Consider the following 16,277-nt stretch of genomic DNA (forward strand, 5'->3'; position numbering starts at 1 on the left):
GTTTGTCAGTTTTATTTCCTCGGAGGTTATTTTGCTTTCAGTGTGTTTCGCCCGTTAGAAAAATCGTTTCAGGCATTTTCACGGTCCCGAACGCGGAAGCGTCTGATCTTGGACAGTCGTCAGCCGAATGCATATCCTTGGCAGAATGGAAAAACCGGGACGGGGCGAGTAAAGTAAACAATGCCTACTTGGTTGGGATGGTGTGGTGTCATGGCCGTGCTACAAACACTTCAAAGCACAATTACACACTGTTGCAAGATTCATTAGTTTCGTTTTCCATCGTTTGTCGACGAGACTACGGGGCCGGTTTTGTTATATTAATCCCTACGCTTTCGCTGCTCTAGGGATCGCGTGTAAGAGATCTCAAGACAGAAAGTCCCAAGATCCTGAATTCATGGTAGATCCCGAATCAGAAATTCAAAGATGAAACGTTTAATAAAATCCACTTAAAATGCATCATGTTGACATCCTCTTAAAGACTTAAGAAGGTATGCACAAAATGATCAATACTTTAGGTTCGTTACAAAAACTGAAGTACTAGTTGGAAAAGTTTTGCATACTGAATGAAATAAGGATTGCAATTCCAAGAAAAGCGTGATGTCTGGATAATTGGAAAGACAGAACAAGACTTTCTGAACTATTTCAGCTGTTGAAATCCTTCTCATCCACATTAAAATGGAGAACTTCAACTCCAATGGTACAATTCCACCACAAACGTAATCTAATTAATATCATAAGCCATTAAAAAAAACCTCAGAACTCCAAATATATCTAAAAAACAATCGATTTCAAGTCTATGTTTATACTAAACTCATCACTAACATTGAACTAATCGTAACACCTCGTTCACTCTCTCTCTCTCTCTCTCTCTCTCTCTCTCTCTCTCTCTCTCTCTCCCTCCCTCTTCATAGTACGGACAGCGTGTGCCGACAGCAGCGTCGCCCAGCAACACGAACTCGAGCAGCTCGTCCAACACCGGCTCGCAGAGCGGCACCCTGAGCACGAGCCTGAGCAACACGACCAACACAAACAACACGATGGGTCCTAGCAACACGCCACAGCAGACGGAGCAGCTGTCCAAAACGAACCTCTACATTCGCGGCCTGCAACAGGGCACGACCGACAAGGACCTTGTCAACATGTGTGCACAGTAAGTAACCCTGCTGAAAGGGAGGGAAAGGGGGGAATAGGTGGGGAGACCAAATCCTTGCAAATAATGTCAACAATGATGTGGTGGGGGCGTGATCCGATGCGATTAGCATGTGACGCGCGCGCGCTGGTGTGCCGGGGTTATTAATATTTTCTGCCGTTCGTCGGCTGTGTTTGCGCCTCTGTTACATGCTGTGTAAATCTGGGTGAAATATATGAAGCATGGCCTTTTAACCGCCGCGTGGGATGATGCAATCAAACGCGGGCGCTCTTTACCCTACCGCCCAATGTAGTATGAATTATTAAACAGTAAGGAGGAAAGAGCAGCAAGCTGTTCTTGGAAGGAATGGAAGGTTTAAGCCTTTTTTTTCGGTGAAGTTGTTACAGATTCGTGGAAGGATCTTGCTTGAGCTTTAACAAATGTGCCATTGCTACAAGTAATGCTCACAGAAAGTATCGTTAAATAAATTGTTTTTTAAAGCAAAATAATGAACATATTGCAATACTCGATACTGAAATACTCAAACCTGTCACTATCATCATAAAATCAAACTCATCGTTTCACTAATTTTAATATCACACAACCACACCAAAACCACGCACTGTGTAACTTTAACTGTGAGGGTTAAGTGGTTTAGCTTCACTAAGCCCAGCACTACCACTACCCCCCACCATCAGCATCCACATCCCTCCCACAACGCCGTCCAAAAAGGCATCGCCATTTCATCGCCCGTAAACCACCATAGAGAGACCACCGGCAAGCGCAAAAGCTCACGCGTCTCGAATGATTGCGCATAAATGTCATCAATTCTGCCACACTTTACGAGTGGCAGCCCCAGCACTAGCCCCCCCGCTAGTTACTCTCCAACGCTAATGGGCGTGTGTGTGTGTGTGTGCCACCATCCTCCACAACATCCAAACCATTCTGCGGCTGGGCTCAATCTCACTCTATAGTGTGGAGATGAGATTGCTACCACTCTATTTGCCCTCTTCCCGAAATGCTTCCTCCTGTGTCTCTTGGTTTACGGCGCTTTGGCAATTGTACGGATTTCCGGTACGATGGCACTGGGTGCAATCGGAACAGTTTAGGAGAGCTCCGACACCGGAGTTCCGGAGCTCCGACTCTGCCTCTCAGAGCTCCCGGGTTGGAACAATAACTCTAAATGAGTTTTCTTCTTGTTCTTTCCACCTCTTCATCACACGCTCTCTCTCTCTCTTTCGTTGGCTCCCACTCCCAAAAAGCAACGAACCGTTACTGTGTTTTTTGGCCGTTAATATTTGCCCTCCGCTCGTCGGGCGCTCTGCTGTCGCTGAAATTGTGAAACATCCTCGCATCCTGCGAAAAGGACACCAAAGCGCGACCAAAGGCAGCGGGTGAAGAGTGATTGTGTGCGTTGTGCTACTGCTGCTGCTGCTGCTGAATGCCCACAAATCCCACAATCAATCTTTTATTCATGCGAAGCATGGAAATTATGCGATGGTTTTGCTGATGCTCTTGGTGTTACTGCTGCCACTGATGCTGCTGCTGCTGCTATGTTGCTATTCACTCGACTCTAGCCCGTGCCATTTGCTCAACTCGCTACGTGTGTGTGTGGTGTGTGCGTGTATCCTTGGTCGCGTTCATTACATTTCACCAATATGTACATCGGCCGCTCCCCCGGCTGGAAGGCCGATAAACGAGCGGCGCGCGAATTTCTGGGAAATTTGCCAAAATGCTACAAAGAATCGAGCAGGAGAGAGAAAATGTGACAGGAAATTTCATCTAATATTTCACACTCCTCTTCCACTGGAAATTCGTCTAAGCGCTAGAAATATGAACCATGGGCCCAAATCACTAAAAACCGTTCAATAAAGGATCTGTTATCCATTTTTTTCTATTTATTGTCTTCCCGCCGTTTCCTGCCACCAACCGGCACCAACCACCGGCATGACCGGTCTTAATATTCTGCCAAGAATCTGCCGATTCTTATTGATGATGGGGACGCCGTTGCCTGCCCGGTTGTTCAAATAGTCGACTCACGCGCGCACGCTTGCCCTCTCTGCTGCCCTGCTGGCCCTGCTGTGTGTGCTAGCGTTGGCATTAATTTGGTAAAACTTCATTATTATGCTTCGCAGTACATTTTGATCGAATTGTGGGCCGGGAGGGAGGCAGGTTGCATGATGGTTGTGCGATGTAGCGCTTCATAATGCTTCAGCCCCATTACCTTAGTGAAGTGGGCAAAGATGAATTGGGCTAAGGGCTGGGCCACTTTTCGGCAAAAGTCATTACCTCGCCGACACGATGATAAGTGAGCAATGTTTACCGTCGTCAATGCATGTTTCCGGTGCTGTAATTGATCCTGGCGATGGGAGGGATTTTTTTCTAGACACGTTCTAGACTCTGGACAGACCCCTCTTCCACCAATCAGTTCGGTTTCTTTCCCGAATTTCTCACAATTTATTCCACACGCGTTAAATGCAACCGCGGGAAGCGTAAGTGCTATAAGTCACGAACGAAAAATCTTAATAGAAGCGCACACATGTATTATACATACATTGTTCAACCAAAACTCCGGTGTAATTTGTTGAACCTTGGCTGTGAAGGTTACTACAGGTTTGCGACACCCAAAAGGACCTTCACATCCGCCCTCATATTTCCTGCTGTCACTTGCGATAAATGATTGGGAAGCGGTAAGGTTCGTTCGCAGGACGTTTGGGGTGGTGTCCGTGGTGTCCGTGGGCCCCGCTGAATTCAAGGAATGGGACCGTGCGCTGGAAGATGCTGGACCTTCTCGGAAGCTCACTGAATGACGGCTATAATTAGCTGGCGAGGCTGGCACTCGGCACTTCTTGGTTTGGTGTGTGCTGTGTGTCATGCGAAACCAATCACGTTCCGTCCCTACGTCCTGCGTACCGAACGTTTAGAAGCAGAGAAAAAGATCAATAAACAAGTTATCGATAAGCTTCGGTGGGATGGCGGTTGATGCAAGAAATGTGTTGAATGTGTTGCCTAGTTTGATTTGCCAACAGATACATCAGACAGATCGAAAATTATCAGTATAGCGTTGTGATATTTCACGACAAGTTTAATGCGTTTGCTTCCTCTTTAATGACATACGCCATCTAGCGGGAAAATTATAAGTTACTTAGGAGACAAGATCACTACTAAAGAACGAATCTCATTTCATTAACGTAAGCTTCTTCATGCCTGCAAACAAATAACTTGCAATCTTTCTACCGTAACGTGGAGCAAACGTGGAATGAAAATAATTAGCAGTAACGTTAAATTCACTTAATCTGACTCATTTACACATCAGTCCGTAATATTTCTCCATGCTTAGTAGTGCTATGTCTTAAATTAAAAATACAAATTTCTACATAGCGACATTTATTCAAATGGCATTTCAACGCCTTTCGTTAGCAGACAGGAAGAGCTTATTCGTCCTCCTTCGTCCCTTCCTCCCCACCCTGACCCGTAAAAGGGGCCAACGATGGTACACGAATCATCATTCTCGGACGACTACCCGTTCATTAGTCATCCTGTTGGGGTTTTTCTTTCGCCGAAAGAGGGAGCTTTCTTCTGCTCAACCCCTTTGAATACCGTTGAATTGTTTATTGTTTGGTTCTGGTGCTCAGACTGCTGCCGTTGCTGCTGCTGCAGTCTGCTCGCTAATTTGCATTATTTTTCAACGGTGCTGTTACCGCTGTTTTGTTGAATTTCTGTCTGCCGCCCCATCCCGTAAAAACAAATCCTGCCTTGACGGTACATTTATTTTGCTTGTGCCTTTTCTGCGACTTTTTTGTTTTGTTTTTAATCCCGTTTTTTTTTCGCCTTATTTTCTAATGCACTGCTGCACTTTTGCACTTTGTTCGACGTCCGGTTCTGGGGGTTTTATGTTGGGCTATTGTGTGCTTGGGAGGTGGTTGGTTTGTTTTTTTTTTTTGTTGTTGTTCTACCTCTCTGCTGTGCTGTGTTGTGTGCACCGAGGAAAGCACACAATGATTATGTGTTGGCCCGTTGGGTGGAGGGTTTATGGTCCCTTAAGCACGGACACCCGAGCGGGCACCGAATGGTCCCACCCACACCACACTCGCTACTACGGTGACCACTACCATTGCATCGAAATAGGATACGCTTAATTATCGGACCCTCCTCGGATCCCGCAAGCCTCTCTGCCGGGTGGAACTTTTCGTTTGCCATTGTACCATAACACACGCCGCGACCAAAAGGACACACACACCGCGGCACAGCAATGTGCGCGCTAACGAGTTTTCCCACAGTGGTCTCTCGCAGGGGGTGGGTAGGGACGGGTATTCCGAGCTCTCCACGTGGTTCTTGCTGCCCGGAAATTGTTTACACTTTCAAGTACATCGTTCCAAAATTAATTTCCCATTCATTGTGTCCCTTTCCCTCGCTGATAGGGCTTTCCCCTCCCCCTCTCCCAAGGAATGTGTGTATGTGAGCAGATGAATCCTGTTTTTTTTTCTTCTTCCAATGCATTCTCTCCCACCAACAAAACACCTCACGTGGTTACGGTTCCGTGTGTGCGAGTGGAACCGTTTTTATGTCCCGGAGATTTCTGTTTTATTTATTTGTGCTTCTTGTTTTTTGTTTGTTTTTTTTGCTTTGCTTTTTTCCGTATATTAAAAAAGGGAACACGGCTACTATAGCAAATTGTCCCTACCGAGAGAAAAAAACAGCTATCCCGTGTGGTGTTTGGGGTGGAAAAAACCGGTGAAAAAATTAACGCTTCACAGCTCGGAAAGTGCCACCGTGGCCAGCGTACGTGTGTGTGTTAGTCAATGTCCGGCGGAAGGACGAACGGTTAACGATAATGAGTGTGTTGTTGGCGGAGAAGAAGGTAGAAAGAAGCAGCAGCCAGCAGCAATCGAAAACTGTTTGCCATTAATTATTGTCCGATCGTTATTGGAGATCACGAACACACAGACGCACAGATTTGGCTTGCTTCTTTTTTTTCGCTTCCGGTAGCAAAATATATTTATCACGTTGTGTGTTTTTTTCCACCGGCTCGGAATAAATTGCACGAAATGGCGAATGAATTCATTATATTTTTGACACAAACATTTGCAAGGATTTCCCCGTTTAAACGTTTATTTCAGTTCCTAATATTTTTTCACTCTTTTCTTTTCCATTGCAGGTATGGAAACATCATCTCTACAAAGGCAATATTAGATAAAACAACAAACAAGTGTAAAGGTAAGATCCAATACGTTCGGTTAATGGTGCGAAAACGGAGAGAGTGGTGTAGAAAATTAATGTCCGCACAAGTCTTCCCTTTCCTACCTTCGATCTGCACACAGTGCAGAAGGATTGAAAATGAAACACAAACACAGCAGGGGAGTGGGGCAAATGGAAAACGTTCCACCAATTTGCCCACAAATATGGCTTCCCCCGGACAAACTCCAAACACCACCAACCAATCCACCTCTACCCCATGCGCGCGCTACGATCGATGATTTTCATTAATTTCTTCCTTTCTTTTTTGTCCGCTTTCTTCTGCATTTTCTCTTTTCTTCCTGCTCGGGTGGGTGCGCTCCAACCAACCAACCAACCAACCAACGATTGCCGAACAACAAACAAATCCAGGATACGGATTTGTTGACTTCGAGTCGCCGTCCTGTGCCGAGGGCGCCGTCAAAGGGCTTCAAGCGAAGGGCATCCAAGCTCAGATGGCCAAAGTGGGTATCTGGGTGCTACATAGGCCGGCCATTGTACGTTTGTTTGCATGCAAGTAATACTTACACTTTCCCCCCTACCCCTACCCCTGCCCCAGGCCTTTCCTTCCCTTCCACAACTACTCTGCCCACCCTTTTTTACCCCGGTTTTTCTCTCTTGTGAAAAGACGAGCCCGTTTCTCTAGCTAAACAACCAAACTCACAAACACACATACATACAAAACTCTAACCACACACACACACACAGACAACACAGAGTATCACGGGAACATAGTTAGAAGAGAGACCGTACTCTACTAAACCTTCTCACACTGACATACGCATGCACACTATCAACCACACATCAACACCAACTGTCATGGACGAGGACATGCAGACGGCTTGTGTGTGTGTACTATTGACTAAATATAGGCAATCCCACCAATTAGCCAAACGGACCGACAACGCCAGTGACCTAATACATCCCGCCAATGGATTTTACACCCATTACTGTTGTGTTCTATTGATTACTATTTTGTGTGTGTGTTTTTTTTCTCACACTATTTTCGTTTGTTTCTTTGGTTCAACAGTTTGGTGTTGTGTGTTTTTTGCATTCTATACGGTACATCTGACATCAATTGTCATTTATCGATTTGTTTCACATTTTACTATTCGTATTATTTGAGTTATATGTTTTTGAAGCAAACAAAAATCTCTTCTTGTTTGTGCGAAGAGTAAAGTTTTTCTTCGTTTTCTACTTTTCCCCCTTTTAAAACAATAACACACAGTTTTACGTGTTCACGTTTCGCTCCTTCTTCCTTTCTTCCTATTACGTTTCGAAGCGGCCCGTATCCGTCTTTATGCGGATTACGGCTTTATCCTTAACCGTACTTCATCTCTCCCCCTCACCCGGTAACTGCAACAACAAATCAGCAAAAAAAGCTAATTCAAAACAACAAAAAAACGAACAAAAAACTACTATCCCGTAACAAAAATCACACCCGAAGGTTGCCGAACGAAGCGAACGATCCCCGTCTGAAAACGGAATCCCTCAAAGGGGATTTGAATGCTTTATTCGTAAAGCTAATTTTCACTCTCATCTCATTGCGAGACACAACAAAAACAACAAACAGCCCTACTTAAAGGGAGGAAAGAAGCAAAAGCCAAACAAAAAGTACGAACCAAAACCACCTCCCAACGCCCAGGAATCCGTCGGCTAGCCGTCGTGATTTTGGGGGAAAAACTTTCAATAAGAGCGCAAAAAAGACGACCCCCTTCAGGTCCTCAACAAACACCACGGTGTGGTGGCTGGTGGAAAAGTGGAGAAAAAGTTTCCCTACCATTTTTTTTTGTTTAGGGTTTGCTGTCGCTATACACCCACAGGAAACTTCCGGTGTGCGTCTCTCCGGTCCTTCTTGGAGCTCTTTTTTGTGTGCTACTTCTTTTTCCCCACACACACACGCGTGCTGTTACACAAACCCAACTAAACTTGCCTGCCGTGTATAACGCGAACGCCAACGCCTACCATGCCTGCCGTCTATAAAGCCGGAAAGGCTTTCCGTTGATTATGTTTAACCAATTTCTCCTAGGTGATGAAAATGCTCGTTGCTTTTTTTTGCTGTTGTTGTTATTCTGTCTCGCCCTCGCCCTTTTCTTGTGCAGAATTCATATCGTGCTCCCTCTCTCTCTTACTCTCTTTTGGATAGGAGGCAGAGGGAAGTTTAAACGAGTTAATAATTAATATTACACTTCAATGAAATTGCAATACACACCCACTCAACGGTGTACCTCTTGCCTGTGCCCCTCCGAACCCAACGCACGCTTGCGAGGGCAAACTAATGGGGTCAAAGTTCATGGACCTTTTTTTTTCTTCAAACACACTGTTGAACCAGCATTGCAATAAGAAGCAGCTTGGGACAAAACAACAAAAAAACAACAATTTCCCAAGTATGCTTCTGATTCTTTCCCACTCTGTTGGATGGTTTTTGATTTATCCTTTTTTTCCATTACCATCCCCACAAAATGCGCCACACAATTAGAGACACAAAAAAAAATACTTACACACTTAATGGGTGATCCAATGCAACAAACGAGGCACTATACATCACATAACAGAGAACATAAAACACATACAAACACGTACCTACTTCCACGTTCTAACAGAGAACAATCGACTAAAATGTGCGATTTTGTACAAAAAAAAAACACACACACACTACAATGTGAATTGGCACGACAACCAACCCCTCAACAATGTCATATATACGCACCACATACTAACCAAGTTACCCTGGGCATGGGCTACTACTACTACTACTACTACTACTACTGTTGTACTTCAAACATTGATTCGAAGTAGCTTAATTTCAGTCTCATACTAACGAACCCTGTGCTATTAGCATGTGTGTGTGTGTGCGAGCTACCTGCTGCAGATAACAGTGTGTGTGCACTCTACTGTTAATACTACACTACTCTATCGTACTACTACTATCCCCACAGTACTAACCAATTATGTAGATTGTTTCGTTGTTTTCTTGCCCTTTTTTGGAAACATGTGCGTGAGAGACACTCCAGTTTTGCCGTTTTGACTCAAAACACCCCCCAAACCACCCCTTCTTTACATCTCATTCATCTTGTTTGGATTGTTTTGTTGTTTTTTTTTTAATTCTTATATTGTTTTGTGCGATATCCTTCCATTTGTTTTAATTTCGCCCTACGATCAATGACGTGTTAGAGAGTTGGTAGCGTACTTCAGACAATTTTTAAACTGAAAATTCAAAAACAAACGACACACGGTAGGAGGGGTTTTCCTACAGCACACTCCACACACACACACACACATACGTACATACCAATCCATGCCACATAGGACTGCATACAGGGGTTTCCAGGGGTTCTCATAGTTGCGGCACACTTCCTTGATTCTTTCCTATTGGAAGTGAACTTCATATGATGGAAATTGGACTCTATGGCACCCTTTTAAGAGAGGCTCTTTGGAAAATCCAACTGGATTTGTCCAACAAGTGTGCTATAGAGTCCAATTCCCATTACATTAAGTTCATTTCACGTAAGAAGGAGTCAATAAAGTGTCTCACAGTTATGAGAACTCTTGGAAAACCCTATAAGTGCCCGGCTGACACTTACCGGGACGACAGAGGGGAGGTTGTAGTAGTAACGCGCCTCCTGTACCTCTCTCAATTGACACTAGAGTGTGTATGAGTGTATGCGTGTGTGAGTGTGTTTGTTTTTTGATAGAAATGAGTGTTTAAAACATCTTCCGACTCCCGGCTCCTCTCCCGATACTCCACGTGTCCCTTTGCCCCTTTTAGAATAGTGCGGTACCGAGCTTCGAACCGAGTATCCAACACCGTTCAAGATCCCCCCTCCCCCCAAAAACTCGGTTTGTTGCCATTAGTCACGATATGTTGATAAGCGATAACTCCAAACCCCAGTCCGTCCCACCCGTAATAGCTCTGACCTGCCCAAAACTAGCGATCCAATATTAGTGCCATATAGAATAGAGGTTTGAAGTTTTGTTGTGTTTACACCTGAGAGGAGTTTCATATATATTCAAAAAAAAAACCATAGTGTCTCTTTTAGTGCGTCTCTGCTGCGTCATCTATCGCCCCGCCCCCCCATCGTCATTAGTCGGGGGGATGGAATCGAACGCAGCGCGAGCGCAAGTTTGTGTTTGACCATAGCGGACAGAGATAGTGTTGTGTGTTTGTGGTTTTTGTTTTTCTCGTTACTTCTTCTTCTTCTTCTTCTACTACTTCAACTACTACTTCTTGTTATAAATATAGTATATAAATAATGTTTCACCTGCTAGTGTGTTCCGTCCCGTCGTTCAATGAACAACAACAACAAAAAACAGCCTCCCAAACTCCCATCACCCGTTTTACCTCCAATCAGTTGTGCTGCGGTCTACTCTAGAGTTGTTTGTTTGTGTTCCGTTTACCGATCTACGATTGTTGCTTCCCGTACATTTTGAGATACATCGCTCCTCGCTGATTCCGTCCAACCATCCGTACGTCGCCCGAACGTTGTAGTTCTAGCCCTAGTTTGCCAGTAGTCGTCGTAATCCTGTTGCCCCGTTTTGTGAACTAGAAAATGCTGCAAATCCTTTCAATCCCGTCCCACCGATCATGTTAGCGCTTGTGTTTCAGTAAAAGTTTCACTATCGTGTAAGGGGGATTTGCTTTTGTGTAGAAGAGTACAATCGTTCATCAAATTTGGAGTACTTTTAGAAGATAGTTTCAATTATAATGCGATCCTTGTTGTATCCTTTGGAGAATATTTGCAAGAAATAACTATCATTGTCCAGATTCAGGCCCAGAACTAGATCTGAAAGCTGGCAATGTTCGATGTCGTGAGTTTAACTGGCATTGTTATCTCTACACCTAGCTGTTCACCTCCTAGTGTCATGCAAAATGCTCGGCCTTGTATACCCAAGGTCCTTAGTTCAAATCTTATCTGAACTGGTCATTAAATTATATCAGATTAAATGAAAAAGCTTATTATTTAATAACATTGGTATGTGGGTGCTTTGCCACCTTATGACAGCAAACATCTCTAGCCCCTGGCTGCGTGGTATAATTAGAAAAAGTAATAATACCCCCCACACCCGTACGGGGTTCAATCTACCTACAGCAGCGCCCTACATGGGGGGCTACACAATAACTATACACGACGCCATATAAAGCGCGCAGAAAAAGGAAAAGTAATAGAAAGATTTATGGAATATCTCGCCCCTGTGCAAAAAGAATACGATGCAACTCCTCATTTCTTCTTCCTCTCTTTCTCAGCGCTCTAGTCGTAATCATTTTACGAGCAAACGATAAAAAATTACACGATTTGCATCTTTGCCGGGTGTGTTGGGTATGTTGGGTTGTTGCTTTTCTACCGACTCGGTTCCCCCTTTACACATCCAACCTGGACACAACATCGGTGTGTAATAATAGTATGTAATGCCCAGTAAAGTTGGCAATAAACGGCAGATAAACTACCCACCACGACCGGCAGGGTACACCCACCCTTTTACATATTCCTGTCCCACGTGATATGGACAGGTTTATTTAACGCGTTGCGCTTCGCAAAGGATAATCAGGACAAGCTGAGGATGAAAACCTTCCGGCTTAAGCTTAAACCCTTCCCCGCGTTTGCACACTACTTGATGTGTTCCACATCATCGCACCATCGGGTTTATTTATCAATTTTACCGCTCCGTGGATTGCTGGGACGATCAAATTGAAAAGACAAAACAATACACCGAAACACAGCCGGGGGCAGTAAAACGGAAAATCGGTTTGTCAACAGTTTAACCACCACCACTCCCCACCGGAACCTGGAAAACCCGGGAAAGCTTAGTCTTACCCCTTTTTTCCTGGCAGAGATGGATTATGTGCATCCCATTTTTATGCTATGGCCGGGTTTATGTGCAACACGAATGACACACCACGGACGCACGAATGATGGTGTTAATAGGGTAGAGCGATCAAATAAAAAAGGCGCATCCGAATCATGTTTTTTTTTCTCTCTTAGCTTATTTGCCATAAAAAGCTTTGTCAATGAAAAGGGAGTAAAACCCTGTTCACCCTTTGCTCCAAGGAAGCTGCTCCAATACCTATCGCAATTTGTTTCCAAGAAGCAAGCAATCCATCCCTACGTCCAGCAGCAGTGTGTCTGTACTTAAGAATCCAATCCCCCGGTATAGCTAGTGTGTAATGTTTCACGTGTACAATGTAAAGTTCAACCAAGGTTGATCGCTCGCCTCCTTTGTTCCCTTTGTTGGGTTCTTGTTTGAAAACGCTTCCCCCCCGTACGCTGCCTAGTATATCCAACCAGAAATGCTTTTCAAACTCTCTCTCTCTATTCCTCTACTTAGCTTAGCTCTTAGTGGTACCAATACCGAGTTTGACAGTTTTCTCGTATTTCGTTTTGATCGCATATCTAGTTCAGTCGTGCGAAAGCTGATCGAAACCATCGAGCTTCTAGCTAAAACGGTTGTACATATGTCCAAAGCTTCTAAAAGGAAATTCGAATCTCTTTTTTAAAAAATCGAAAAGAAAACAATCTACATTACCCGCTACAGTGTACAGTTAACACATCTCTGTAAAAATCCAAAACCAAACGGCTCGTGTTTCGCTTGCTAAATTCTAAAAAAACAAATCGAGCAAATGAGCATCTAAAAAGTATTACAATGAATTGCAAAGCACATCAGAGTATTAACCAGTTTCTAATAGAATGCTAACTGTATGTAAAATTTCACTATTCACGATTAAAAAAAAACACACACACACACAAACATTTTGTAAACACACGGAAAGAATGATACGCGCTCGCTGCCGCCCTGCAAAATCTCAAGCATTGTGCCTACTACGATGATGGTCGTATCGTAATCGCTCTGCTGTCTGTGCAAATGCGCCCGCTAATCCGTGACATCCGTACAACACAACCACACATACACACACACATGCATACTTATGTGTTTAATTCGGCTCATGTGCTTGTGTTCAATTTGACAGTTTGAAGTTTAGTTTTTCGTTTCCATTTTGCTATCATCAGAGGGAAAAAAGTGAATCCACACGAAGAGATAGGGTCACCGACTGTTACCGTAGTGTTGCTTTGAATAGCTCTTTATAGTGATGTGTTTTTTGTTCTGTTTTGCTACAGTTTTTTTTTGCCTTTCTAGTAAAATAGACATTCGTTCATTTCTTTTACAACTTCAGAGTTTTATCTTTAGCTAGAATCAGATTTCAAAGTAAAGTAAAAAAAAGCTAGCTCTTTAGCGCTGTGCAAATTACAGCGACAGTAATAATGAGTACCTAGCCCTCCATAGCCATAGAGAGTGTTGCAAGCGGAAGAAAAAGAAGCCCCCCTTTTGCTATTACAACGTAAATAAGCTGTACTTTGTTTGTATAGTAAATACTACCACAACTACTAAAAAACTACTATCTATTTATCTCACCAAAAAAACACTCATTTTCTCTCTGTATAATAATAATAATAATATGCTCGGCCCTTTGTTGTTTGTTTTTAATCATTATTAGCTTAACCAAAACAGAAACCCCAAAACTTTTGTAAAAACTAGCGCTCTCTCGCTCTTTCAACCTAGCTCTTAGTGGCATTTTGTTTGCTATCATGTATCTATATTTATATATACATTTATCTAATTACCATTTTTCCAACCAAACCAACCAAAAGTAAAAACAAACAAACCAAACAAAAACGTGCATAGTGAGCCGGCCAATTATACACCATTTATACCAATTTTAAGAACAGTAATACCAGAGTTTCGAACGCAAGGAACGTAGGCACTATAGGCAGATTTGGTTCATTTTTCCTCACACGCTCACACATACATTTGTTCAGTTTCTCCGTTTCTCCGAGGCTAGTTCTCCGACTCCGTGGTGGTGTCCGTGTGTCAGGTGTCGACTGTAATAATGTAAGGAGTACACATTATTTGCTACTTTTACCATATAAAACTACCCATAAAACCCCAAATCTAGGCTTGTGTTCTATATCTAGTCTTGCTCAAAATCTGGATGTTCCTGAACTATGCGATCTCTGTTTAGATGTGACTTCTTCCCTTTTGTTGACTCATCTCACATTATTGTTGTGCGGCGCCCGCTTGGTTCTCATACAAAATCACACATCCGCGCCAAGGACCCCCCGAGTCCGTTCGTCAATCATGCAAGTGTTCGAAAGTTGCTCTCCGTGTATTGCTTCAATGCTCTAAAATTGTCGTCCTCTGAAGCCTTTGTTCTGCTCTACTGTTTGCTGTGTATCGTAATCGTATCTTCAAAATCCTCACCAAGATCTCGCTGACCCCTTTGCTGTCCCGTTGCTGTCGCCTCCATGTAACATGTCCCAATAGTGAAACTGAGTTGTCTAAAAGTACACTGTCCAGCATTCCAGTGTCTTGATCGGTGTCTTGATCACATCGTCCTCCCCCTCCCCGGCAAAGTCCACGTGCGCGTGTGTTTGTACCTTTTGTCCGACAAATTCGTTTTGATTACTGTCTCTGTCCGTCCAAAAACAAAAACGTGCGCCTTATAAACCACTTCGACAACCCATTCTGCCACCCCCTGTTTCTTCTATCTTTCTTTTCGTGCTCTTAACAAACTAAAAAAGATCGTTCGCTTTTTTTTTAGTTTTTTGTTAGTAAAGAAAAGCAAAGACCGTTCCAATTCGCCTCCTCCACAAGAACAAGAAAACGAGAAACAGCAGAGAAACTACTTAGAAAAAGAACCAGAGAGAGAGAGAGACAGAAAGATAGTGAGAAAGAGCTTCGCGCAGGCACAACATCTCAACGCAAAAGCATACTAATGAATTTTCTTCTCTCTCCCCTCCCCTCATGCCCTTTCATTTGTTTTTGTGTTGTGTGGTGATGAAACACCTAAAAATGCTCCCTTAAATGCACAAAATACATCATCCCGTTTACACACACACACACACATCCACACCCACATAAATACCCAACCCCACGACAATGCTCTGTCATGAATCATGTGAAACACTTTGCGCACGGAATCGCTGGACCCCGCGATGGTGGTGCCGGCTGAGCAGCAACAGGAGCAGGATCCTACCAATCTGTACATCGCGAATCTTCCCTTGAACTACAAAGAGACGGACGTGGAGAATCTGCTGTCCAAGTACGGCCAGGTCATCTCGACCCGAATTCTGCGCGATCAGAATGCACAGTCGAAAGGTAAGGGCGTGTACACGCGACGAGAGAAAGAGAATCTCACTAACATCTCTTCTTTCTTCCAGGTGTCGGTTTTGCGCGAATGGAATCACGGGACAAGTGTGAGCAGATTATACAGATTTTCAACGGCACGCTGCTGCCGAACGCGAAGGAACCGCTGCTGGTGAAGTTCGCCGACGGTGGGTCGAAGAAGAAGAACCCGTTCAAGAGCCCGGACCCGAACACGCGAACCTGGCGCGAGGGAGCCGAAGGCATCCCGGTCACCTACGATCCGAACATGCAGCAGAACGGCATCGGCGTGAACGTCGGCACGCACATCAACATGCCGTACAGAGGGTTCAGCACGCCGCAGATGGGCAGCTATGCCGTGCCCGGCTCCCAGTGGGTGCCGAGCTACATGATGACGCAGGCGATTGCCCCCGTTGAGGAGCAGGTAAGGGTAAGAGAGGCGAGGGCAAATGGGGCGTGGGGTGCATTTGGGCGCGTGCATTTTATGTGAACCTTCTCTCTCTCTCTCTCTTTGTCTCTCTGCTCGGCAGCAATACGTTCAGGTTCCTGCTTCGCACCTGAGCGTCGGCACACCGTACAAGACGGACGGTGTGACACCGGTGCAGCCCCGTGGCGTCTCGATGATCATGTCCAGTGATAATCCAGCCGCCGTCCAGTACGGCATGATGCCCCAGCTGGCAACACTGCAGATTGGCTCCTCGGTATGGTTTTTTTTTTTGTTTGTTGACTGCTGGTTCTTGGTTTAAACTAATTCAAT

The 16,277-nt window shown here is 44.4% G+C and overlaps 1 protein-coding gene across 19 annotated transcripts in view; it reads left to right on the forward strand.

Annotated features, from left to right (window-relative positions):
• LOC120898011 (protein alan shepard) overlaps positions 1 to 16,277 on the forward strand; it is a 201,751-nt gene that overhangs the window by 173,185 nt on the left and 12,289 nt on the right. For 14 of the 19 annotated variants that reach the window (XM_040303295.1, XM_040303296.1, XM_040303306.1 and 11 more), the window contains 6 exons: positions 912 to 1,150; positions 6,288 to 6,346; positions 6,737 to 6,861; positions 15,343 to 15,514; positions 15,577 to 15,950; positions 16,051 to 16,221. In XM_040303295.1, coding sequence (XP_040159229.1) covers positions 912 to 1,150; positions 6,288 to 6,346; positions 6,737 to 6,861; positions 15,343 to 15,514; positions 15,577 to 15,950; positions 16,051 to 16,221 — 1,140 coding nt within the window. The remainder of the gene's footprint in view (positions 1 to 911; positions 1,151 to 6,287; positions 6,347 to 6,736; positions 6,862 to 15,342; positions 15,515 to 15,576; positions 15,951 to 16,050; positions 16,222 to 16,277) is intronic. The other 5 variants (XM_040303301.1, XM_040303297.1, XM_040303305.1 and 2 more) reach the window with 5 other exon arrangements.

Source organism: Anopheles arabiensis, chromosome 2 (assembly GCF_016920715.1).
Source record: "Anopheles arabiensis isolate DONGOLA chromosome 2, AaraD3, whole genome shotgun sequence".
Taxonomy (NCBI): domain Eukaryota; kingdom Metazoa; phylum Arthropoda; class Insecta; order Diptera; family Culicidae; genus Anopheles; species Anopheles arabiensis.